We start from the raw sequence: 25,723 nt of genomic DNA, 5'->3' as shown, positions 1-25,723 counted from the left end.
ACTGACTCTCTTGGAGTTTTCCTGCAAAAGTGTTGGGACTGGCATGATTGCTGTGAAGGCAGAAGGGGAACTACTCCAGATAAAAGATACGCTAAGAAAGCATTTCTCCTTTTGGGACATTTGAACTACTGTTGATCGTTAAGAGAGGGAACTTAGGGAACCCATGACCCCATCCAATAAAATCCCTTTGTATTGACTGTTGGGGCTGCTATCCCCATCCTGCCGGCCAGTGAGTTTGCTCCTGGAGGTGTGCTGGGAGGCCAGAGTCTTTCACGGGCACAGGTCTGGCATATTCCCCGCGTTTGGTAGTCACGGAAAGCCAGCCAGGCTGAGTTATATTTAATAGATTAACAGTATGATTAATTGCTTCCCTAGCACACAGACCAGCATCTCTAAAAGCGCTTAGAGCACAGCAGGTGAACACCAGAAAAGGAAGATGTTACTTGTCTTCCAGATCAGCCCCATCTGGGGTTGTTTTCTTGAATAGAAACTTCAGAGCCTCTTTGAGCTCTTGGGTGTAGTGAGCGGCTTCCTCTGGTTTCTGTAAAGGTTTATTGCAAAGTTTAATTCTGGTCATGCGGGCCCAAATGGCGATTCCCTGCAGCTTTACAGCCACTGGGGGTGGTTCGCAGCACTTGGTAAGGTCCGTTCCATTTAGGAAGAAGTTGATCTGCTGGGGAGCCTTCCTTCTAGGTTTTCAACAGGACCCAGCCTCTAGGCAGCACTTTGGGCTTCTGTTTCACTTGACCAGGCGAGGGCAGCACTGTGTTTCTGTATTCCTGGATGGCCAGCCACACCTGGCCTAGATTTTGAATATATGTTATAATAGACTGAGTTTCAGGTTTGATTAACGCGTCTACGGTGAGGGAGGGTCTCCCATAAGTCATTTAAAAAAGACTAAGTTTCCTCTTCCCTTCGGGGATTCTCATGAACGCTGTAGACAACAGAGTATAGCCAGACCCAGAAGTTTCCTGGCATAATTTTGCCAGGGTTTGCTTTAAAGTGTGACTGGTCCTTTCAACCTTGCGGGAGGATTGCGGCCTCCATGAGGAGTGGAGATGATACTTAATTCCCAAAGCTTGAGCTCCCTGCTGGGTTCTAGTTGCAAGGAGTGGGAGAGGCCAAAACACGCCTTGGCCACTTCTGTAGCTTTCTCTGTTCTTGGGGGAGAGCTTCCATCCAACCAGTAAAGGTATTTAAAGCCTCGAAAGGAGGGCATGTGGGTGCAGTCAATCTGCCGGTCCGCAACAGGACCGGTTTCTGGGTTCAGTGACAGGCTGTCTTTGTTTGCCCCCAGGGTTATTTTGGGAGCAAAGTTCACAGGCCCGAGTGACTCTATTGTGGTTGCCAGGCCCTTGCCCATAAACAGATGGTCCACCCACCCAGGTGGTCATGGTGTCCTGCCTCATATGGAGATAATCATGTAAATTTTTTTTTTTTTTTTTTTTTTTTTGAGACAGAGTCTCATTCTGTCACCCAGGCTGGAGTGCAGTGGCTCAATCTTGGCTCACTGCAACCTCTGCTTCCCAGGTTCAAGTGATTCTCCTGCCTCAGCCTCCTGAGTAGCTGGAATTACAGGTGGGTGCCACCACGCCCGGCTAATTTTTGTATTTTTAGTAGAGATGGGGTTTCTCCATGTAGGCCAGGGTGGTCTAGAATTTCTGACCTCAAGTGATCCACTCGCTTCGACCTCCCAAAGTGCTGGGATTACAGGCGTGAGCCACTGTGCCTAGCTGGGAATCATGTAAACTTTTAACCATTTTCTACTGGTTGGGCAGAGGAAGCAAGAGCTTTTGACCTATGAGCCACTAACCCTCAGGTGTTAGAGTCCCCTGACTTTCTTTAGCTCATGCTTGTTTTGATGTTTTACTTATTCTTATTTTTGAATCAGAGTCTCGCTCTGTCACCCAGACTGGAGTGCGTGGTGGGATCTTGGGTTGATGCAACTTCTGCCTCCCGGGTTCAAGTGACTCTCCTGCTTCAGCCTCCCGAGTAGCTGGGATTACAGGTGCGTGCCATCACACCCCACTAATTTTTGTATTTTTAGTAGAGACAGGGTTTCAACATGCTGGCTAGGCTGGTCTCGAACTCCTGACCTCAGGTGATCTGCTCACCTTGGCCTCCTAAAGTGCTGGGATTACAGGCATGAGCCACCATGCCCAGCTGCTTGTTCTGTTGTAGTTAAGATGGATTTACATCAAGAGAATGGGCACAGGGGAACAAGGCCAGCTGGGCCACTGCTCCCGGAATTCCCTCTTAGCTTTCCTGTCAGCCCTTGCATTTCCCAATGTCACTGAGGAGTTTCCTCTTTGATGTCCCAGGCAGTGAAGGACTGCCACTTGCTCAGGCTCCTGCACAGCCTCTAAAACCTGCAGTGTTTCTTTTGCATGTTTAATGGGGGACTTCCTTGCATTTAGAAGACCCGTTTTCCAAGTAGCTGTGTGTGCATGAGGGACAAGGAAGGTGCCCTTGGAGTTGGCGCACCTGTGAAGTGCCTTTCCGTGACCCTGAGCCGGGCCCTGGCGAGGGGACTCACTCTGCTTTTTGCGCCAAGGTGTTAGGTGGCAGCATGGGCATCTGTTGTTTGGTGCAGACTCACCACAGCATGTCCTGCCCCTCTTTTTTTATTTTCCATGCAACTACTTCCATCAGTGAGCCATTCAGCACCAGGACTCTAGAGGGTGCACCCCTGAGGTCTATTCTACTGCAGAAGGCCTGGCCCATGTTTCAACCCCGGAACAAGTTAGGCTCTCCCAGGAACAGGCTGGCATGAGAGGCTGGATTAAGGGTACCACAAGTTTTTATAGTAATCTTGAGGGAGTCCAGGAGGGCGCCTGATCACGGTGAGTCTTCCTCCCAAGAGCCAACATGGCCCTTTATTTCTAAAACTCCCTGCACCTGGAGGGGAGAGAGGACCCTCGAAGGTGTGTCTGAAAGTCAGGTTTTGGGGCCGGGCGAGGTGGCTCACTCCTATAATCCCAGCACTTTAGGAGGCCGAGACAGGTGGATCACTTGAGGTCAGGAGTTCGAGACCAGCTCGGCCAATGTGGTGAAACCCCGTGTCTACTAAAAATACAAAAATTAGCCAGATGTGGTGGTGCACGCCTGTAATTCCAGCTTCTCAGGAGGCTGAGGCAGGAGAATTGCTTGAACCCGGGAAGCGAAGGTTGCAGTGAGCTGAGATTGCACCACTGCACTCCAGCCTGGCGACAGTGCAATACTCCGTCTCAAAAAAAAAAAAAAAAAAAAAGTCAGGTTTTGGGCTGCTTCTACTGGAATAGCGATGGCTGTGACTGCCCTAAGGCAGCCAGGCCACCTTCAGGGCACAGAGTCCAGCTGCTTTGGAAAGGAGCCAACCAGATGAGGCGTTTCTCCCACAACTGAACAAGGTGTTCCTCCCACAACCAGACACGGTGTTTCTCCCAGTTTTGGGGGGACTCCTAGGGCTACTCTGCTAGGAGCATTTCTCTGCTACAGAAGGTGAGTTTTTGTTCTTTTGCTTCCATTGGATTTGATCATTTATTGATGTGAGTCCATAAATTAGATCATTTATGGGACGTGTGCCATAATGGTCCCCTCTCCATTTGGGACCTCCCATAAGGGGAGTAGTTTCTCTGGCCCTGGATGGTGTGATGTCCCAGTGCGAGTACCTCCAGCTGGGCAAGTCCCTATTGTACCTGCAAAGGAAGAGCATAAGGAGGGGGTGAAATGGGATTAGATTCCACAGGAGACTCTGATAGTGCAGTGGATACTGGGGAGTCAGAAGGAGGTAAGGAGCCCTGAGAACCCCTATCTGGACTTGGAGTTGGGCCATGGGGCCTGGGGACCTTTCCCTTTAATTAAAGAGGGTCTTCGCATGGGTCTGGGGGGCTTTCTGGCTTACTGGATTTTAGCCTGCAGCTGCTGTGTAGGTAGAGCCGGGTTCTGTTGTAAGGCCACACACACTTGCTTATAGGGTACTTAGGACCATTGTCCCTGATTCCTACGGAAAGACAGAGCTGCAGGATGTCGATGAAGCTCACAGTTCCACTCTCTGACCACTTTTCGTCGTCAGCTAACTTGTACCCAGGCCAAACAGTGTAACATAAGATGTCTTTTCCTTTTTAGCTCATCTATCTGAAACGTGTTCCAATTTTTTAAAGCTATGTCCCAGGGGCGGTCAGTGAGAGTAAAGGAAGTGGTTCCCATGGTGCCGAGATAATCCAGCAATGAAAAAAACAGATACCAAAGTCCAGGAGGTCACAGGTGTCCCTGAGCCAAGCTGGACCATGACAGGGTCTGGGACATCCCCTTGAATCCCCATGAAACCAGGGCCCTAGAAGGTCCGGGCATTTGGCATGCACCGTCCTGGGTCTCACGGGTGCTGGAAGTCTCCAGGTCCAACTGAGGTGGCCCCCCCTGCTGGCTGGGAGGCCCGACATCTCGCCAGCAAGCCTTTCCCTGCCTCACTGGTTGGCCATTGGTGATGCCCAATTACAATGCCTGTAATGCCCAATGCAATCCCCACGGCCTGGCATCTACATGACTAAGCATCTTTTGTTCAGCAAAGAAAGCCAGTCGAAGGACCATCTGAAGGAGCTGGAAAATGCATAAGGTCTGGAGGGACAGGGCACTCTTAATGTGTCCCTCAAAACAGACTTTGGCCAGGTGTGGTGGCTCATGCCTGTAATCCCAACACTTTGAGAGGCCAAGGTGGATGGATCACTTGAGGTCAGCAGTTCAAGACCAGCCTGGCCAACATGGTGAAACCCCATCTCTACTACAAGTATAAAAAATTAGCTGGGCGTGGTGGCAGATCCCTGTAGTCCCAGCAACCCGGGAGGCTGAGGCAGGAGAGTTGCTTTAACCTAGGAGGCAGAGGTTGCTGTGAGCCGAGATGGTGTCATTGCACTCCAGCCTGGGCAAAAGAGGCTCCGTCAAAAAACAAAAAACAAAAAACAAAAAACAAAAAAAGAAAGAAAAGAAAGAAAAAAGAAAAAAAGAAAATTTTGTAAAACAGAAAACCCGATCAGACAATAAATCACAATGGCCACGAGGTGGCGACCGAGTGCTACCAGAGGGACAGCAAACAGCTGCGTCTGAAAGGAGGCCAGAAAGGTGTGAAATTAAGCAGCAAAACAGCCCAAATACTGAACGTTGAGAGCAACCCATGTGGTTAGGATAATGATGAGCGGTGCAGAGGCAGCCAGAGGACAGCAGCACATATATCCACAGAAAGGGTACAAGCAACTTAGAAACCTTTCCCAGAGCTTGACTGAAACAGCCCTGGGAAAAGCAGCAGCAGCCAACCAGGCAGCCTGGCACTGCCACGGTGCCCGCCGCGGGGAAGGGAAACTGGAGTGAACGACGCGGACAAACCTCCATCCGAGTCACGGCACCAGAAACGGTGACGGCTGCTGGGAGGCCTCCATTCTTGTCTTCTTCGTTTAAAAGAATTTAAACAAGAGACACGCAGCCAAGGAGAAGCAGCACAGAGCAATGTATTGCAAAGGAGAAAGAATATTTTGAAAGTGCGACGCAGAAGAGACAGGACGCCCTGAGAGAGAGGATTCAGGGCCGTCTGCTAGTAAGGGCGAGACAGCACAGACTGGCACCAGGGAGTCTTCCATGATTACTCACCGCGGGTGGGCAGAGGCGTTGCTAGGAAACATGTTCGCCGGGGCGGGGGGGGGGGGTCCTCTGGGTGCACATGCGCAGTACCTGTACCTGCTTGTTCATAAGTTGCATGTCTCATTAGCATCTTATATCTCCACCCAGGGGTGTGTTTTCTATTATAATGAGCAAAGGGTCAGTCTGAGGACAGGGAAAATCAAATATGCATGCTCTCTAGTTGGGGAGGGGGGATTTCTCTCCTGGAGCTAGCTTTGCTTGGATGAGCTGGACCACAGCGCAAATGCAAAGCCTCACTGTGTTGACTGTACAGTGGCCACAGTGGCTGCATCCTAAGGATATGGTCACTTCCTTGACTACCTATCCTGGCTCATAAGCAGAAGTCAAGCCCCTGGGCCAGGCGCCATGCCTCACGCCTGTAATCTCAGCACTTTGGGAAGCCGAGGCAGGCAGATAACAAGGTCAGGAGTTTGAGACCAGCCTGGCCAACACAGTGAAACCCCGTCTCTACTAAAAATACGAGGGAAAAAAAAAAAAAAAAAACTGGGTGCGGTGGCAGGCGCCTGTAATCCCAGCTACTCCGGAGGCTGAAGCAGGAGAATCACTTGAACCCGGGAGGCAGAGATTGCAGTGAGCTGAGATGGCACCACTGCACTCCAGCCTGGGTGACCGAGCAAGACTCCAACAACAACAACAAAAAATTTCAAGCCCCTACCATAATGCTAACCTTGTGGTCTTTCATTAGTTCTACAAAGGCGGCTTTGGTCAAGGAGTAGAGTAGTTTTGGGAAGAGACTATTATCGTCCTTACTTTATTTTTTATTTGTATTTATTTATTTTTGTTTTGAGATGGAGTTTCGCTCTTGTCACCCAGGCTGGAGTACAATGGCACAATCTCGGCTCACTGCAACCTCCACATCTCAGGTTCAAGTGATTCTCCTGCCTCAGCTTCCTGAGTAGCTGGGATTACAGGTGCCCGCCACCATGTCAGCTAGTTTTTATTTTTTTTTAGTAGAGACAGAGTTTCGTCATGTTGGTCAGGCTGGTCTTGAACTCCTGACTTCAGGTGATTCACCTGCCTCGGTCTTTCAAAGGTATTACAGGTGTGAGCCATCATGCCTGGCCCATCCTTACTTTAAACTATGAACTAAATTCCTCCCATAGTTAGCTTGGCCTATGCCACCTGAGCAAAGGCAGGTTAGCTTGTGAGATTAGAAGCAAGCTGGAGTCAGTTATGTTAGATTCCTCTCTTTTTTTTGAGCAGGAGTCTCACTCTGTCACCCAAGCTGGAGTGCAGTGGCGCAATCTCAGCTCATTGCAAGCTCTGCTTCCCAGGTTCACACCATTCTCCTGCCTGAGCCTCCTGAGTAGCTGGGACTACAGGCACCTGCCACCACGTCCCGCTATTTTTTTTTTTTTTTTTGTAGTTTTATTAGAGACGGGGTTTCACTGCGTTAGTCAGGATGGTCCTGATCTCCTGACCTTGTGATCCACCCACCTCGGCCTCCCAAAGTGCTGGGATTACAGGCATGAGCCACCACGCCTGGCCTCCTCTCATTGTTATAATCTTGCTAAAGTGGTTTCACTCCTGGCCTCAAGCTATCTTCCTGCCTTGGCCTCCCAAAGTGATGAGATTACAGATGTGAGCCACCAGGCCCACCTACTGCCAATTCTAGTGTAAAGAGTAAATTGGGCTGGGCATGGTGGCTCACACATGTAATCCTAGCACTTTGGGAGGCCAAGGTGAGTGGATCACTTGAGGTCAGGCTGGCTCAGAACTGCGGTCTGGGTGAATGAACGCCTGTCTCAGCCTGGAGTCAGGGCTAGGCTCAGAACGCCCTGGGTGGACGACCGTCTCAGCCTGGAGTCAGGACTAGATTCAGAACAGCCTGGGTGCACGGCCGTCTCAGCCTGCAGTCAGGGCTGGGCTCAGAACGGTCGGGGCGGACGGCCCTCTCAGCCTGGAGTCAGGGCTGGGCTCAGAATGGTCTGGGCTGATGGCCCTCTCAGCCTGGGGTCAGGGCTGGGCTCAGAATGGTCTGGGGGGACGGCCGTCTCAGCCTGGGGTCAGGGCTGGGCTCAGAACGGTCTGGGCAGACAGCGTTCTCAGCCTGGGGTCAGGGCTGGGCTCAGAATGGTCTGGGTGGACAGCGTGCTCAGCCTGGGGTCAGGGCTGGGCTCAGAACGGTCTGGGTGGACAGCGTGCTCAGCCTGGGGTCAGGGCTGGGCTCAGACGACCAGCAGAGGCTTTACCCTGCCATGCCAGGAGCCACATCTCATGACCAGGTCCTGGTCTCCCACACTGGCCAGACGCCTCCATCCGAGACGTCCTGGTCCCTCCGACTGCACAGTGTGACAGCCACCACCCAGCCATGCTGGGTAAGATGCCCAATTAAATTTGAATTTCAGATAAACAATTTTAGCATAAGTATGTCCCCAACATTGGTAAAAATGGCTATTGTTTATCTGAGATTCAGAATAAACTGGGCATCTTGGACTTTTTATTTGCTCAACCTAGAAACTCATGAGTGCCTAAGGAGGTCAAGGGAAATTCGCGACCACCCCAAATCTGTGTCGGACCCAGGGGCAGTCATAATGGGGTGCAGTAGTTGTACCTGGTGACTCAGGCTGCTTGTCTACCTCCTCATGTCCCCCCCTGCCCCTAGCACCATGGTGTCATGCCCTACCCGCCAGTGGGCCCAGAAAGCAGCGCTTTTGCCCAGGGCCATGGTCCTCTAGGCACAGGGTTCAGCCCAAGGAGGGCAGCCCTGGTTCCCAAGCCTCCAGCAGCACTGACTCTCCACTGCAGCTGGCCTGGGGTCTGCAGCTGGCCTTCTGCTTCTGGCCCTGGCTGGCCCTGGCTCACCTCTCCAGAAGGTCTCTGGAAGCTTCTTCCCCACAGGGTCCTCCCTTCTACCGTAATCTTCCCGGGTTCTGGGAAACAAACTTGAGAGGCCCAGGCGCACCCCACCTCTTCTCTCTGGGTCTCCACAGCTTCTCCTCTGCCTCCTCCCCAAGGGGATCACTCCGGCCCTTCCCCTCTCGGCCCTTCCCCTCTCCAGTGACCCCTCTCCACACCCACCCGGCTTCCCCCTTCCTCTGAGCACCCCAGATCCCAAAGGACGAGGTGAGGGAGGCTTTGGAGAAATGTTGCCTGACGTCACGGGTCCCCCACACTCGGGGGAACCACGCGGCCGGCCCGGCAGTCAGCTCCCTCCCCGCAGGCAGCCCCTCCCCGCAGGCAGCCCCCTCCCCGCACGCAGCCCCTCCCCGCAGGCAGCCCCCTCCCCGCACGCAGCCCCTCCCCGCAGGCAGCCCCCTCCCCGCACGCAGCCCCTCCCCGCAGGGAGTCCCCCTCCCCGCACGCAGCCCCTCCCCGCAGGCATCCCCCTCCTCGCACGCAGCCCCTCCCCGCACGCAGCCCCTCCCCGCCTCCCCTCACAGCTGCAGGGGTCTGGGCTGGGATGTGTTGGAGGCAGCTCACGTTGAAGGCCGGGCAGCGGGCGCTTCTCCCCCAGCCTCCTGGGGCCCGGGCATCACTGGAAGCGGCGTTTGTCCCCACTTTGTATCAATCGCAAAGAAAGAGCACCCAATTGGACGAAAGGCTGCGTTCCTGGCCCAGAGTGGGTGAGAGTGAGCCCCTGCCCTGTGGGGGAGGCTGAGGCCGGGGTCGTGAGGAGTCCCATGCCGGGAGGAGGCTGTAGGAGCACCTCAGTGCGCCTCTTGATACCACGCATGCTTAGCAAGCCCTGGGGACTGTTCTCTCGGGCGGGGACTTCCGCTTTGTAATGACATGTCACTGACTTAAAGGGAACTGGGGTCACCAGCTCTGGTTTGTGCCCATCTGGTGCGTTCTTATCTCCCTGGTATTTGGTAGGGGATCCCAAGCCTCTCCTGGCATGCTGAGACATCTGGAGCTCATTAAGCCTTGGAGCCTGTAGATAAAGAGATTAAAGGAAAAAAGAAAAGAAATCCCGCCCTGGGAGAGTTGGGGCAGGATTAGCCCGGAGGCCACGCCTCTGCGGGGTCTCCCATAGGCTGGGCCAGCCTCTGCCCTCCCTGCCTCCAGAACCCTGAAGGCTGATGGCCTGTGGTGGCCAGTCTCCACCCACCCCAGAGCCCAGCCTAGCAGTAGAAGGCTGCCCACCCCGTTTGAATGTCCCTCTTCCTCCAGGGTCAGCCCGAACGCCACTCTCACGGAGGCCAGGCTGGTGGTGGGGCAGGGAGTTTATCCTCTGCCTGAGGGAGGGTCTGGGGTGCAATTGAGCCTTTCACCCTTTGAGAAGAGTCAGGGTCATGCAGCGTCTCCAGCAAGTGGTGGCAGCAACTGATGGAGCATCCTAATCACAAAATAGGAAGAGAGTTTACAAAATAGGAGCATTTACCAAGAGCCATCCTCTCTCTCTCTCTCTCTCTCTCTCTCTCTCTCTCTCTCTCTCTCTCTCTCTCTCTGTCTCTGTCTCTCAAGTAGAAGTGGGGTCTCTCTGTGTTACCCAGGCTGCTCTCGAACTCCGGGGCTCAAGCGATCCTCCTGCCTCAGCCTCCCAAAGTGCTGAATTACAGGTGTGAGCTACTGGGCCCAGCCCCAGGCCCTCTTACAGGGGTGGGCTGCCTGGAAACAATCCGGCGCCGTATCCCGACAGGACCCCTGCCACCCCCAACCCAGGCCCAAAAGGAGGGGCCAGGAGGAGAGGGGCCTCCAAGGCAGGTGAGCTGCTTAAGAGGAGCGACGGCTGTGGACAGTCCTGAGGACTGCAGGAGGGGTCAGCAGGATCAATACCCAGCTTATCTCTCCTGCTGGGCTCCTGCTGGGGCTCCCCGTTGGTCACCCCAAAACTTACTGTCTCTCATGGCTGCCGGGGCTGGCCAGGCTCAGCTGCTGGTTCTGCCTTGGGGCACCTCCTAGGTGGAGTCAGGGCGGCTGAAGGCTTCTCCACTCATGCGTCCACTGTCTGGACATCCTGCCCCTGCTGACCTCCAGGACTTGCAGTGTGTGAAGGCCACACCACAGCCCCTCTTCTGCTGCCTCCCTCATGCCTCCCAGAAAGATGCTCTTAACCCCCCATTAGAGGCCCCCATTCTTCCCGACTGTACCTCTTGACACCCCGAGTACAGTTCAAGAGACCGTGAAGAAACTCACAAAAGTGACAATTAGAGGCTCTGAGAGAAAAGAGTGAAGTCACTATGCATTTATTTTTATTTACTTATTTTTTTTTTTTAGAGATGAGGTCTTGCTTTGTTGGCCAAGCTGGTCTCTTGAACTCCTGGCCTCAAATGATCCTCCCACCTTGGTCTCCCAAAGTGTCGAGATGACAGGTGTGAGTCGTTCTCTCTGGCTTACTCTGTGTTTTACAGGAGGGATGTGTTGATGAAAGAAAACCAAACTCTAAAATATTTGAAGAGGTTTATTCTGAGCCAAATGTGAGGACTGTGGCCTGTGACAGAGACTCAGGAGGTCCTGAGAACACGTGCCCAAGATGGCCGGGGTACAGCTCGATTTTACACCCTTCAGGGAGAAAGAAGTTACAGGCTGATATGGTTTGGATTTGTGTCCCCCCCGGCCCCCCAGATCTCATGTGGAATAGGTGGAGGGGCCTGGTGGGAGGTGATTCGATCATGGGGTCAGATCTCCCCCTTGCTGTTCTGGGGATAGTGAGTGAGTTCTCAGGAGATCTGATAGTTTGAAAGTGTGTAGTGCTTCCCCCTTTGCTCCTTCTCCCTTGGGCTCAAGGGATCCACCTGCCTCGGCTTCCCAAAGTGTTGGGATTACAGGCGTGAGCCACTGTGCCTAGTTGAAGCCTCTGTTGATCCTGATTTTTTTTTCCCGTTGCTATTATGGCTGTTTTTCTCCTCTTCTTTTTCTGACAGGTCTCTCACAAGAATTAGCCACATTTTTAAGGCTGGGCACAGTTGCTCACACCTGTAATCCCAGCACTTTGGGAGGTTGAGGCAGGTGGATCATTTGAGGTCAGGAGTTTGAGACCAGCCTGGCCAACATGGTGAAACCTCATCTCCACAAAAAATACAAATATTAGCCGGGCATGGTTGCACAAGCCTGTAATCCCAGCTACTTGGGAGGCTGAAACACAAGAATTGCTTGAACCTGGGAGGCAGAGATTGCAGTCAGCTGAGACCGCACCACTGCACTCCAGCTCAGGCAGCAGAGTGAGACCCTGTCTAAAAAAAAAAAAAAAAAAAAGAAGCAAGAGTTATCCAAGTTTTTAGTTTACCCAAAGAAATAACTAACTTGTATATCCTATCTAATGTGTACATAATTTATATATTATTAATTTCTGATGTCACTTTTATTAGTTTCTTTCTTCTGTTTTTTTTTTTTTTTGGATTCCATTTGCTGTTCTTTCTGTAACTTCCTGTGATGAATGCTTCATTCATCGATGTTGAATCTTTTTTTTTGAGATGGAGTCTCGCTCTGTCACCCAGGCTGGAGTGCAATGGCACGATCTTGGCTCACTGCAACCTCCGCCTCCCAGGTTCCAGCGATTCTCCTGTCTCAGCCTCCCAAGTAGCTGGGATTACAGGTGTGTGCCACTACACTCGGCTAATTTTTGTATTTTTAGTAGAGACAGGGTTTCGCTATGTTGGTCAGGCTGGTTTCCAATTCCTGACCTCCGGCGTTGGCCTCCCAAAGTGCTGGCATTACAGGCATGAGTCCCTGTGCCCAGCCTGAATGGTTTTTTAATGTATGAAGGTAAGGGCCAATGGGAAATCTTCCCTTTTAACCCCTGACATTTCCATGAAAACTCAACTCAGAAAAGGCAGATTAACTGGAGAAAAGGCACACAGGTTTATTAACGTGTTCACAGGGGAAAACACAGAGTGATATCCCCCACCCTGCAGCAGGGTTCAGATGCTGAGGGACCATCCTGGCCACACAGGCCATGGGGAGAGAAGAGGAATTCTGAGGGCAGTGGAGCAGGGAGCAGAGATTAACTTGTAGACAGTTCTCTTTGGAATGTGGATGGGCCTGAGGGACAGACATTATTATCTTTTGAAAGGGTCTGTTCAGATATGGTGACATTCTTTGTCTTGGGGTAGGGGGAAGAAAATACAATTGTTCTTGGTGGGTTCAGACTTTAGGCAGACGAAGTTTAGAGAACTCCATCCTGACTTTGGGAGAGTCTGTGGGTTGTGGGGGAGAACAGAAAGTTCTTGAAGTTTCTTCAGCATGTCAAAGTGCCATAATTTGAGGTATTGGGTTCTGAGACCTAACAGTGGATACAGTTCTCTCAAAGCATGCAGTTATGGCCGGGCATGGTGGCTCATGCCTGCAATCCCAGCACTTTGGGAGGCTGAGGAAGGCGGATCACCTGAGGTCAGGAGTTCGAGCCCAACCATGGCCAACGTAGTGGAACCTCGTCTCTACTAAAAATACAAAAATTAGCCAGGTGTGGTGGTGCATGCCTGTCGCCCCAGCTACTTGGGAGGCTGAGACAGGAGAATTGCTTGAACCTAGAGGTAGAGGTTGCAGAGCTGAGATTGTGCCACTACACTCTAGCCTGGGCAACAAGAGCAAAGCTCCGTCTCAAATAAATAAATAAATAAATAAATAACTAGCAAGATGTGGTGGTGTGTGCCTGTGGTCTCAGCTACTTAGGAGATTGAGGCAGGAGGACCACTTGAGCCCAGGAGGTCAGGGCTGCAGTGAGCTTTGATTGTACCCAACAGAGGGAAATCCTATTTTCATTTTGATTTCTTCTGTGACATATGGGTTATTTATAAATATACTTGTTCATTTCCAAACAGAGGAGGATATTCTCGTTTTGGGTAATAATTTCTGGTCTAATTGAATTGTAATTAGAGAAGCCACTCTGTATGATTTCAGTTAATTTGTGGAAACTTTTTCATGGCTTATTATGTGATCGATAGTTGTAAATGTTTGTGTGTACTTGAAAAAGATGTGTGTTCTGGAATCGCTGTGTCCAGTTTTCTATGTTGGTTACTTTCTTTTATTAATTTTAAAATTTATTTTATTTTCTAAATTTTTAAATGGAATTTTTTTTTTTTTTTTGGTTTTGAGATGGGGTCTTGCTCTGTTGCCAGGCTGGAGTGCACTGGCGTAATCTCGGCTCACTGCAGCCTCTGCCTGCGGGTTCAAGCAATTCTCCCACCTCAGCCTCCCAAGTAGCTGGGATTACAGGAGCCCACCACCACACCTGGCTAATTTTAGTAATTTTAGTAGAGACGTGGTTTCACCATCTTGGCCAGGCTGGTCTTGAACTCCTGACCTTGTGATCCACCTGCCTCGGCCTCCCAAAGTGCTGGGATTACAGGCATGAGCCAGTGTGCCCAGCAAGATCGCTTTTTAAAAGACGTTCTTGGCTGGTGCTGTGGCTTACACCTGTATTCCTTGAGCACGGGGGTTCGAGACTAGCTGGGGCAAAATGGCGAAACCCTGCCTCTACAAAAATACAAAAATTAGCTGGGCATGGTGGTGTACACCTGTCATCCCAGCTACTTCGGGGGCAGAGGCAGGAGGATCGCTTGAGCCTGGGTCAAGGCTACAATAAGCTGTGTTCCCACCACTGCACTCCAGCTTGGGCAACAAAGTGAGATCCTGTCTAAAAATAAAAAATAAAAATAAAATAAAATAAAATAAAATTTTCTTTTAGTACAAGTATGTTGGAAGTGTGTTGGTGATAACCTTTCTGTCTGTCTGACAAAGTCTTTCTTCCAATGCTCTTGTTGCCTGTGAATTCAGGGCTATTATCTCTCCTGGCTTCCATAGTTGTCCTTCTCACTACCGCCCCCTGGTGGCTGATCTTTTTCTCTGGCCGTCGACAGGACTTTTTTTCTTTGGTCTTCTGCATTTTCACAGGTGCATGTGGGGTTATTTATTTGTTGACGCTGCCTGAAATTTTCTGGGCTGCCTGATCTGTGGCTGGATCCACTATATCAGTTCTGGAAATGTCTCAGCTATTAAGTCTTCAATATCGCCTCTGTGCTATTCGCTCAGCTATTTGGGGAACTGTCACGGTGTATCTGCTATCTTTGTATATTTCTTACTTTTTCTCCTTTTGAGTATGGATCGGGCACTGAGGGGAAGGTCCGTCAGAAGGATTTTCCACAGATCCCTCTGCTCCCCAGGTGGGAAGGCAGGTCCCAAGTTTTCCCCTTGGAGGAGGCTGGTTCTCCCAAAGGGACCTGGGTGCTTTCTGGAGAGGCAATGGTGGCTGTGTGTTTTTAAATTGTGGACCAGGCCGGGTGCAGTGGCTCACACTTATAATTCCAGCATTTTGGGAGGCTGAGGCAGGGGGATCACTTGAGCCCAAGAGTTCAAGATCAGCCTGGGCAACACAGTGAGATCCCATATCTATAAAAAATTTTTTAAAAAAATAGCTGGGTGTAGTGGCGGTGCCTGTGGTCCCAGCTACTTGGAAGCTGAGGCAGGAGGATCGCTTGAGCCTGGGAGGACTGCAGACTTGGCATGGGCCTGGGGGCCACAGCCCGTTCTCTTGTGCTTGTCTCCTGGTTGTCTCCGTGTACACACTGGCTTCGAGGTTCCCTGGGGAGGGTCCGAGGGGGTTGGGTGGGGCTTCCTGTGCCAGCCGCCTTCCTCTCTCGCCCACAGGGCAGAAGTTCAGCTACACTAGCAAGGGCTGTGGCCCTCCCCATGCCCAGATTATGAACCTCACCCACCCTGTGGTCCCTGGAGGGTCTCACCCCACAGAAACTGAGGATGGACTGATCGACTTGAAGACTGAGAAGCTGGACATGACCTGCTGTGAAGAGAGCCTCTGTAACAAGGGCATCAAAGGGGCAGAGGCTGTGGATGGGGGAGGCGGCACAGGGTCCTGCCTGGGCCTTACCTCCCGAGGTCCCCACAGGGGCAGAGTGGTGGGGGGCCGGTGAGGGGCAGTGCCAGGACCTGCTGCCCACCCTCCGGAGGCTCATCCGTGGGCAGATGCTGGGAAGCAGGGGCCGGATGGGGCTGCGGAGAGGAGGGCGCCCAGTTCCGGGCCGGTGTGGAGACTGGGAAATCCCCGGCGGGAGGCTCAGGTTCAGAGCCCTGAGATGAGCCTTCCTTCCTCTCCCTCCCCTCCCCTCCCCTGCAGGCTGAGGTTGGGAAGGAGGTTGAGGCTGCAATGAGCTGCGATTGTACCACTGCACTCTAGCCTGGGTGACAGAGGGAGACCCTATCTCAAAAAACAAAACAGGCCAGGTGTGGTGGCTCACGCCTGTAATCCCAGCACTTTGGGAAGCTGAGGCAGGCAAATCACCTGAGGTCAGGAGTTCGAGACCAGCCTGGCCAATATGGTGAAACCCCATCTCTACTAGAAATACAAAAATTAGCTGGGCGTGGTGGCACGCGCCTGTAATCCCAGTTACTCAGGAGGCTGAGGCAGGAGAATCTCTGGAACCCGGGAGCCGGAGGTTGTGGTGAGCCGAGATCGTGCCATTGCACTCCAGCCTGGGCGACAAGAGCACGACTCCATCTCAAAAACAAAAACAAACAAAACACCAAATAATCCCCCTGCCAATAAACTGGGGACCATGTGCATAGAGGGTATAAAATCAATTGAGTGGGACACAATTGATACTTTTCAAATAAAGCAGAAGGCATCACATGAAGTGAGGATAACTTGCTGTGTGAAAGCCGTGCTTTCATCATCCATCGACACACACAGTGCACACCTCTCGGGGATGCTTGTGCTCTGACTGGCATGTAACATGCACTGCTTATGGACCGTCAGCTTAAAACATATATTTTAAGATTCAAAAATACAACAAGTCAGTATCCCTAGCAATATTCTAACTTCTCCATTGCTTGGTGTTACGATGTCTGGCTCAGCCATCATCAGGCCCTGGGACCTGAGCAGTGTGACTGCAGGGCCAGCAGAGTGACCCGCGGACCATGGGCCCTGCTGGCACTGCCCCTTCAGGTCTGACCTGTGCTCTGGTGCACTGCTTGGCGGGGCAGTCAGGCCTCTTGGGCCCGCGTCTTGCCCACAGCTGCCCCGAGTCACTGGGGAGTCTTTTGTGCCTGCCGCCTCCATCTCTGCCCTTGTCCTCCCCGCTTTCAGGAGCCACCCCCACCTGCCCTTGTCCTCCCTGCTCTCAGGAGCCACCCCCACCTGTCCTTGTCCTCCCCGCTCTCAGGAGCCACCCCCACCTGTCCTTGTCCTCCCCGCTCTCAGAAGCCACCCCCACCTCACCTGGCTTATCCTCTCAGATGCCATGGAGTCTCCAAGCAGAGACCCCTGAGGGCACAGAGTGGATTCTGCTTTTTGGAGGGGACCTCCCACCTGAAAGGCGACCCATTCTTATGCGGGTCTGCTGCCTTTATCTGTCTTCATCAAGGGCTGTCCCCGCAGTCCAGGCAGCCCTCTCCCTCCTTCTGCCCAGCACCTGGTGGGGGGGCAGAGTCTGCAGTCACCCCTGGCCCACCTTGGCCCATTTCCTGTGTCTTCTGATTCCCCTGAAGAACAAGTTCGGGTGTGGGTGTGATGGGGGTGGGCAGGGGGCACTGACTAGGAGGGACAGGGGTGGTTCCAGGAGTGGCCAGGACCACCCCCCGAGGGAGCCCCCATGTCGCCCCACCCCGTTACAGGGGCCTCTGCTCCCTGCACAGAAAACAAGAGGTGCCTGGCCTGGGGTCTCAGTGTCAGAGCTTGTTGCCCCACTGGCCCCTCCCAGGCTCTGTCTGCACAGGGGCCTGCCAGTGGTGGGCTCAGCCAGAGACCCTCATGCTGAGTGGGATGACCTGAGTCTCACGGCTGCTTTTCTCTCTTGCTTCTGACACCAGGAAGCAGCTTGCTCCTGATGCACCAGGAAACTGAAACTGAAACTCAGGGCCCTAGTCCAGGACCCTCCTCTCTATTGAGTCACAATTTCTCCTTCTAAGGCAACCTCCCACCCCAGGGGACAACCTCTCGCTTCTCTCCTCATGGCAGCCCCTCCTCCTTCCGGGTCTGTTCTGCTCACACCTTGAGCTCTGGGAGGCCCCAGGCAGAGAAGGGGTGGGGTGGTGGTGGGGTGGTCTTGCTCGAGGTCACGTCTGCCTTCCAGAGCAGCCAGGTCAGGACGGAAGGGTTTCTACCCCTCAGTTCCCGTACTATGAGATGATGGGATGAGACCGTCGGCTGTGTGCATACTACACAAGCAATCTGGGTTCCTCCTCATAAACCAGACGTGGGGCAGAGGTTCCCAGGCTCGGGGGTGCAAGGCCTCCCCTAGCTCTTTCCAGGCTCGGAGCCTCTGTGCCACACCTGCCCTCAATGCACCCACACCCAAGACCATGAAGGTCACCGGCCACTGCTGCTGCTGGCACAGCTGTGGGTGAAGCCCTGTAAGTGGGGGCTGAGGGTGGACAATGGGAAGGAGGCCTGAAGGTGGGAGTGAGACCCTCTTGATGCTGGGGGCTCCAGATGCCAGCAGGACCCTGCCCACAATTGTGAGTAGCCAAGGGCACCTGAGCCTACCTGTGTGCTGCCCAGGCCTGCTGCCTGTGCTGGTGAGAGGGGCTGGAACCCACCCTTCAGCCTGCGACCCTGACCTGCACCCTCCCCGCCCCACCCCGAGTCAGGGCCTTGAGTGCTTCCAGTGCTATGGTGTCTTGGACCCCAGCCTGTGCCACCCGTCTCCGACCCCATGCAGGCTCAAAGCTGCCCCTCCTCTGTGGTCACTGGCACTACCAATGGTGGATCCGGGTGGGACCCGGCATCTGTAAGCAGGTAAGGTGGGCAGGGCACTCTCAGGCAGCATCCCAGCAGCTCTGCCTTGAGCCCCCTGGCCTGGTGGAAGCTTGGATCTGGGGACAGAGCTCAGGGACCTCCATCTAATGGATCACAGACTTGGCGCGGGAGCCTGGGGCCGCCCCCCCCCCCCCCCTGTTCTCTTCTGCTTGTTTCCGTGTCCCCACTGGCTTCAAGGTTCCCTGAAGGGGGCGGTCCTGGGGCAGGTCTGAGGGGGTCCGGTGGGGCCTCCTGTGCCAGCCACCTTCCTCTCTCGCCCACAGGGCAGAAATTCAGCTACACTAGCAAGGGCTGTGCCCCCACCCCATGCCCAGATTATGAACCTCACCCACCCTGTGGTCCCTGGAGGGTCTCACCCCACAGAAACTGAGGATGGACTGATCGACTTGAAGACTGAGAAGCTGGACATGACCTGCTGTGAAAAGAGCCTTTGTAACACGGCGGCCGGCGTGGCCTTTGGGGCCTGGCTGTTAGGGAGCTCCTGCTCAGCCTGGGCCTCTTCCTTTGGGCCCTGCCGTGAGCCCAGCCCACCCTGGCACTGCCCCTGGTGGGTAAATAGGAGCGCAGGGTGGTTGCCCAGTGCAGCCCTCAGCTCCTGCCCTGATGCCCTCGCCTGGCTGCCCAGCGGCCCAGAGACCCACCTCACCCAGCAGCCTAGACGCCCGCTGGCCCAGACAGTAAATGCACGTGTTCAACCCAAGGACTTTGTTCCCTTATTAACCCTTGGGGTCTGATCTGTGGCCTTCAAGGGGGTCCCAGCAAATTCCCCAGGGTGGGGTTCAGAGACTGGAGGGCCTTCCCCGGGTGGCCCAGCCCTGTGCTCATTTCCAGCCAGGATCAGGCTCAGCCCCAGCCCGAGGTCCAGAAGCAGCCCGGAGGGTCTTGCACTCAGGGCTGGGGTCCCCCAGGAAGACTTGTTGGGGGCTGACAGAGGGGGCGGAGGGGTGGAGGCACTAAGGGTCCAGGCCAGCTGTGGCTGCCGGATGTGTGAAACCGTCCCGGGCCCACAGGCTGGTGACTCCTGCAAGGCACCAGGCACCGCAGAGGGCGGGGGTGTCGAGGGGGCAGAGGCTGTGGATGGGGGAGGCAGCGCAGGGTTCTGCCTGGGCCTCACTGCAGGAAGTCCCCACAGGGGCTGAGTGGTGGGGGGTGGGTGAGGCGCAGCGCTGGGGCGGGCTGCCCATCCTCCAGAGGCTCATCCACGGGCAGATGCCGGGAAGCGGGAAAGCGGGGCTGGATGGCTGTGGAGAGGAGGGGGCCCCGTGCGGGTCGACGTGGAGACTGGGAAATCCCAGCTCCTAGCAGGGTGTGGTGGGCCCTGGGCGGGAGGCTCCGGTCCAGAGCCCTGAGACCAGGTTCCCTTCCTCTCCCTCCCTCAGGCTTCAGGAAATTGAAACTCAGTGCGCTGGGCTCCTCCCTTCTCTGCTCCAGGCCCAGGACACAACCCGGGCTCCCTCCCTCCCTCCCTGGGCTCCTGGAAACCACCTGTCCTTGGGGGGCCTCCTGCCTCCGGAGGGCGGAGCGGCAGGAACCCGGCGGAACCACTCTCTCCGCTACCCGCGGGAGGTCAGGGCTGCCTCTGACCCCAGCCCTAAACCCAGAGCAGAGGGAGAGCTGGGCCCCGAGTTCCAGATCCCAGGAGGACAAGCAGCTTCCACTCTGAGACTGTCTCCCCTGGGGAAACGAGGGGATGACTGTGCCCTCGTCTCAATGTGGTTGCGAGACTTAGAAACCAGTGAGCTCACCTGGGAAGTGGAGGAGATGCCAGAGATGGAAGCGAAAATTAGCTTTAGCAGAAACCAAGCATTTGTTAGAAATTCTATCATCACCCAGCGCCCACCATGTTCCTGTGTCCCTGGAGTCAGATCCAGGTTCCTGGACATGGCTTTTGGGAGCAACTTCCTCTCACCAGCTCCACTACGATCAACTAGTCTGTCTCTCCAGCAAAGCCACCTGTGATTCCAAGTGAACAATGCAGCGAATGCACTGCACACTGGGACCCGAATGCCGGGATCTCTGTCCTCCTGGCTACCGTGCCCAGGCTCCGGGACCATCTGGTTTCCACCCTCTGTTCTCTGCTTGCATTTCTCAATGCTAGAGCAACCCACTCAGCAAATCCAAACTCCCCACAGAATCTCAAGCTCAGTCTCTGCAGGGTCCGTCCACAGGGAGGGGTGATTGGCGGCAGGCCCCTCCTCCCGGTGACCCCTTCCAGGTCCTCTTGCTCAGTTACAACGGGCCCTTCTTAGGTGGCAGTAATGATTCGTGTGTTTCAGACAGGAATCACTACCTCAGGGACCCAGGAGGAGGACACAGGTCCTTGACCTGCCTTGACCTCAGGGACCTGGGAGGACCCGGCTATTCACATCAGCTGCCAGGGGTGGGAATCTTGGGCTTCCATGGTGACCACCGGCCCCTCCTGCTGGACGGTGCCCCTGGAATCTTGACACACACAGCACAGTTTCTGGCCAGCCGGGGAAATCCAGGGTCGGCGCTGAGTGGCTGAGACCCTGGTCGGCTTCCTCCCGTTGTCCCAGAGAAACAAACAAATGCACCTCCATTGGGGTCTGTCCTTGTTTTCTCTCCAGCCCAAAGAGCCTGCTGGGCTGTGCACAGCACCTGCCTGCAGATGGTGGCCTGGGCCGGGCTCCTCTGTCAGGAGGCCGCCACCTGCTTGCCAGGGGGAAGCGGGCAGCGCTGCAGTCCAGGCATGGATGGGTCAGGGTTGCTGCCCCGAGCTTTTGCGTGGGAGCCCCCTGCTCCTCCCACAGGCCACTCACTGAACTCCTGTCTGTCCTGCCCCAGCCCAGCTTTTGTGCCCTCTGCACCAGCGGGTCCAGACAGACACCCTCCATTCCCAAGTCCTAGAGAGCCCTGGGCGCTGCCCCAGCCTGAGCGTGCTCCTTCTCGCACCCGCTTTCTTTCCTCCATGCCCCCAGACCTCCTTCTGCTGTGGGAGGCCGAACTCACTCGACCTGCTGAGCCTGGGGCAGGAGGAAGGGCAGAGCGCTGGCGAGGGGCTCCTCGGAGGCCAGGCAAGCTGCTGGCTATGGCTCAGGGGACAACTCCTCCCCGACCACCCCCAGGCCGTACCACAGAAGACCCCAGAACCTTCCAAACCTGGGGTGCTCTGCCTTTTCCCCCATGGGGCAGCCACGCTCAGAGCAGGAAGCTGGGGGACATCTGTATTTATTTGAGGCACCGAAGCAGCAGGAGGGCTCCAAGGTAGGGGTGGGCTGGGGCAGGACTGGCTGGAATTGGGGCGGGGCCTAGACCTGGAAGCGGCAGAAATCCCAGCTCCCAAAGGCTGCCCTTGACGGGCATGTGGCTGTGCCAGGGCAGGGGCTACAGGAGACTGAGGCTCTCCAGGCTGCTGGCACCCCTCCCTCCCCAAACACCGCCCCCAGAAGCCACCACGTGCTCCCACATGCACTGCACACCCACGTACACAGCTAGGCACACATCCCTACTGACACAGCCTCCCTGGGGGCTGTCAGCGTGTCCACGGGACTTGGTCCTGACGAAGGACCCTAAGACTCCAGGGAACCCTCGTCCCTTCCACAGTCCCCCAAGGAAGGTCACATCATCGACCCCAGAAGTAAGGGCAGCTGGCCCCACTTGGGGCAGAGGCAGGGGCTGGGGCAGGTGGAGGTGCAGGGGGTGGGCCTGACCTGGGACCAAGGGCACAGATCAGGCACGTGAGAAGTCAGGGGCTCCCATACCCTGTGGGATCCAGAAAGGGCTGGGCTTTCCTTCGTGAGCTGGGGGATCGGGGGACAGGGTCTGGGCAGTCAGGGGCCGAACCGCAGCAGGGCCGGCAGCAGGCTCAGCAGCAGCCCGGCGCCCAGCAGGGTAGCGCTTGCCCGCAGCCCGCCGTCAGCTGCACTGAAATTGCACAGGAAGCTCTGGCAGCAGCTGATGCCCATGGAAGCCACACCAACATTGATGCCTTCTGGGAGGGGGCAGGCCGGGGAACAGGTCTTGCTCAGGCTGTGGCCAAATGTCACGAGATTCCCTGCATGGGAAATGAGGCTGTCAGGGGAGAGGCAGACGGCTGCAGGCAGACAGCAATGGCCTCTGCTGAGCCCCAGCCTGGGCCAGGGAGACGGCCAGGGGAGGAAGGCGTGGTGTGAGGCCTGGCACTCACCAATGCCGGCACTAGTAGACACGGTCACGCAGTAGTTGTCCCCGTCGGAGCAGATGGTCGGCTTCAGGCAGTACAGATTGCTCTTCTGGTTCAGGCAGGAGAAGCACATCAGCGAGCTGGCTGTGGAAGGAGGACACACCTGTCTCAGGGAAGCCTCCAGTGTCCCTCCCAGGCCTGACCCCAGTGGACATTTACTGAGAAATTACTGTATAGCAGCCCTTGGGGTGGAGGCAGAACGAAGACAGTGACACCCTACCCTGGCCGTCGAGCAGCTCAAGTGGCACCCAAACACACAGTGAGACAGTGTGGCCAGGCTAGGTGAGCCCTCTGCTGGGAGCGGCCTGGAAGGACCCCTGGGGAGTCGAGCAGGGCACAGCCGGACAAAGTTCTGGCGTCCCTGAGGGCACCTCACCTTGCTCCACACCCAGAAGCGCAGCCAGCAGCACCGGCAAGAAGATCTTCATTCTGGAGAGGATGGCCGTCCTGTCCGGAAGTCACAAACCAGAGCAGCCGTCCTGCTCCAGAGAGACACCGCTGGTTAGGGGGCCGGGTGGTGCCTCGCTCCTCCCCAGGACCATGCACCCCCACTTTGCAGATGAGGACACAGACAGCAAAGAGGGGCAGGGACCTGCCAGCACACAAGAACTTCCCTGCTTCTCTCCCGACCTGCCCCTCACTCAGTGCAGGTATGCTCTAGGCTATACCCCTCCTGAAACCTGGCATGGGCGCTGTACAGTCAAGAGGAGGAAACTCACCAGCCTTCTCCGAATCACAGAGAAGGAAGCAGAGTCAGTGGCCTCTGCCAGTAGTCCTGGGGTGGGGGAATGGTAACCAGTAATACTATGAGCTAGTCTGGGGTTGGGTACGGTGGCTCATGCCTGTAATCTCCACGCTATGTGAGGCCAAGGCAAGAGGATCACACGAGGCCAGGGGTTTGAGACCAGCCTGGGCAACAGAGTGAGACCTCCTGTTTCTATACAAAATACAAAAATTAGCTGGGCGTGGTACGTGCCTGTGGTCAGCTACTTGGGAGGCTGAGGTGGGAGGATCTCTTGAGCCAGGGAGTTCAAGGCTGCAGTGAACCGTGATCATGCCACTGCACTGCAGCCTGGGCAACAGAGTGAGACCGTCTCAAAAAAAAGAGAGATCTATATACACATTTATATGTGTGTCTGTCTGTGCATATTACCTAATCTATATCTAGAACTTTTCTTGGGACAGCTCAGTGTCTTGAGCCCAGGCATCTCCCCTGACATGGAGACCGGGGGCCGTGTGGGGCATGGCCCAGGGGAAAGCACTCCCCATTCCTGATGTTACTCAGTTCTGAGGACAGCAGCCCACTAAGTATCTGCTACTCCCCATTCTGTGGCTGGGAAATGGGCTCCAAGAGACCAGGCTGCGTGCCACCGGTCCCACCAGCAGGAAGGGGCCAGATGGGTCCAGGTACTGCTCCTTGGCCTCTGCACAGGACCCTCCGTTGGGCAGGGGCCCATGGCACTGTTGGAGAAAGAATCTGGAACACGCCCTGCTGGGGTCGTGATTCTCTATTTTGTGAGTGCATGGTGTTGGAGGGGGAGGCTGCTGCCTTCTGCCAGGGACAGCCGTGGGCAGAGGAGGGGGAGGGACATCCCGGGCCTGGGGAGCTAGTGCTGGGCACTGGGGGTGAGGATGCCTCAGAGAAAAGATCTGGAGAGGGGCCCGCAGAGGCCCTAAGGGGAGAGCAGCAGGCCAGGACCCTGAGACCTGGGCTGACATCCTGGGGTTCGGAGTGGGAGCCCCAGATGGCCAAAACCAGTGCCAAGTCCAGCTGGGGCCTGTCCCCGCCTACAGGGAGGGGCCCGAGGAGGAAGGATCTCCAATTCCTTATCCCCCCACCCCCGAAAAGTGAGGTTCTGGTTTGGGGGTCCCTGACCTGTCTCTGAGGAAGTCCTAGCATACAGGGCCACAAACAGGTACAGTTGGTGCCGCCATCTGCCCACTGGGTGGCACCCAACCCGCCGGGCCACCAGGCTGAGCTAAGGCACCGGTGGGAGCAGAAGGCAATTAGGAAGGCCGGGTGGGCTGTGGAGCCCAGAGGGAGCCGGCAGGCCGTAGGGGGCGCCCGTGGGGTCCAGGCTGCAGGCTCGTCCCCAGGCTCAGGGAAGCTGGCCCCTGGGAGCCAGGTATCTAGGGGCTGCCCAGCCAGCAAGAGGCGGGAGCCTCTCCTGTGGGAATGGGGAGCGGCCCGGCGGTCCACTCCGGGAGGCTGGGCTCCTTGGACCTCACCGCAAGCACCACCAGTGCCAGAACAAGAAGCGGGGGCGGGTTTCAGTGCTCCGGGGTGATACGCGGGGGAGCGGTCAATCCTCCCTTTCCGGCCAGGAGCTCTGCAAGGTCCCGTGCCCCCTCCCCTAGTCAGCAAAGCTGTCACTCCCGGCCCACGCTGGGGAGCCAGGAGCGTCTGGAGTTGGGTGATGGGCTCCAGTGGCTGCGCAGCCCTGGGCCGGCCGGGAGACTCCTGGCGGCAGTCTCCGCCCGCTCCCGCCCCAGATCTTTGGAAACATTCAGGGAAGCCTGGGGGGGGGGGATGGGAGGAGAGGTTCAGCTCTCGCGGGACCAACCCACCGGCAGCCCCAGCCCCTCTCCTGCGCCTCCCCGTGCGCCCCTCTTGCTCTCTCCCACCGTCTGCAGCCCCGGCCCCCGCAGGGCGCCTTCCGCCGCGCGTGGCTGGGCCGGGGCCGCGTGCACCGCAGCCGAGGCCGCTGGGTCTGAGCGCGTGCGCGCAGGTGTCGGGGCCGTCCCGGTCGCGGCCCCGCGGACTCACCGCCGGGCGGACGCAGGTACCAGCAGTCTCGCCGAGCTCCCCGAACCTCGCGCGCTCTGGACCGCTGCTGGACCGCAGACTCCCAGGCAGCCCGCGCGGCCCCGGGGCGGGGGCAGGGGCGGGGCGCGGGAGGGGCCTCCGCGGGGCGGAGTCGGCGAGTCCGCGTTGGGGGTCCCCTCGCCGCCCAGGCCTGCCCCAGCTTCTTGGGACAGATGGGGAGGCTGAGGACCAGAAGGGGGCTGAGACCACCCCCCAATTTCCCCAGCGAGGTGGCGCCTGAGCCACGGCCAAGCCCGGCCTCCTTCCACCCGGCCCTGCTGTGCGCGCGGCGGGTGCTGACCTGGCGAGGCCGGACAGGGGACCAGGTCGGGGTGAAGGTCACTGACACCTGGACTTGTGGCCAGTCCTCGTTGTGATCGGAGTGGGAGGCCCACGGGTGAGCAGACGTGTT

The 25,723-nt window shown here is 56.0% G+C and overlaps 1 protein-coding gene and 2 long non-coding RNA genes across 4 annotated transcripts; 1 reads left to right on the top strand and 2 right to left on the bottom strand.

The window, feature by feature from the left end:
- Positions 1-324: 324 nt before the first annotated feature.
- On the bottom strand, positions 325-9,188 carry LOC140712250 (uncharacterized). Its single transcript, XR_012093779.1, has 2 exons — positions 9,094-9,188; positions 325-5,706 (listed from the first exon to the last, which is right to left on the bottom strand). It is a non-coding gene; the product is annotated as an uncharacterized lncRNA (long non-coding RNA).
- LOC103237551 (uncharacterized) lies at positions 9,011-19,022 on the top strand. The gene is made up of 2 exons (XR_012093778.1): positions 9,011-9,236; positions 15,199-19,022. It is a non-coding gene; the product is annotated as an uncharacterized lncRNA (long non-coding RNA).
- A 2,473-nt stretch (positions 19,023-21,495) lies between these two features.
- On the bottom strand, positions 21,496-25,390 carry LY6E (lymphocyte antigen 6 family member E). 2 transcript variants are annotated; one of them, XM_008001713.3, is made up of 4 exons: positions 25,273-25,390; positions 22,882-22,984; positions 22,470-22,589; positions 21,496-22,337 (listed from the first exon to the last, which is right to left on the bottom strand). In XM_008001713.3, exons 2-4 carry the CDS (start codon positions 22,931-22,933, stop codon positions 22,114-22,116), a joined length of 396 nt encoding a protein of 131 aa, XP_007999904.1. In that variant the 5' UTR covers positions 22,934-22,984; positions 25,273-25,390; the 3' UTR covers positions 21,496-22,113. The 2 variants fall into 2 exon arrangements, with proteins under 2 accessions (XP_007999904.1, XP_007999905.1); XM_008001714.3 differs by having other exon boundaries at positions 22,882-22,952.
- Positions 25,391-25,723: the final 333 nt, after the last annotated feature.

The sequence above is a fragment of the Chlorocebus sabaeus genome, chromosome 8, assembly GCF_047675955.1.
Source record: "Chlorocebus sabaeus isolate Y175 chromosome 8, mChlSab1.0.hap1, whole genome shotgun sequence".
Classification (NCBI taxonomy): Eukaryota; Metazoa; Chordata; class Mammalia; order Primates; family Cercopithecidae; genus Chlorocebus; species Chlorocebus sabaeus.
This window is presented reverse-complemented; position numbering and strand designations above follow the sequence as displayed.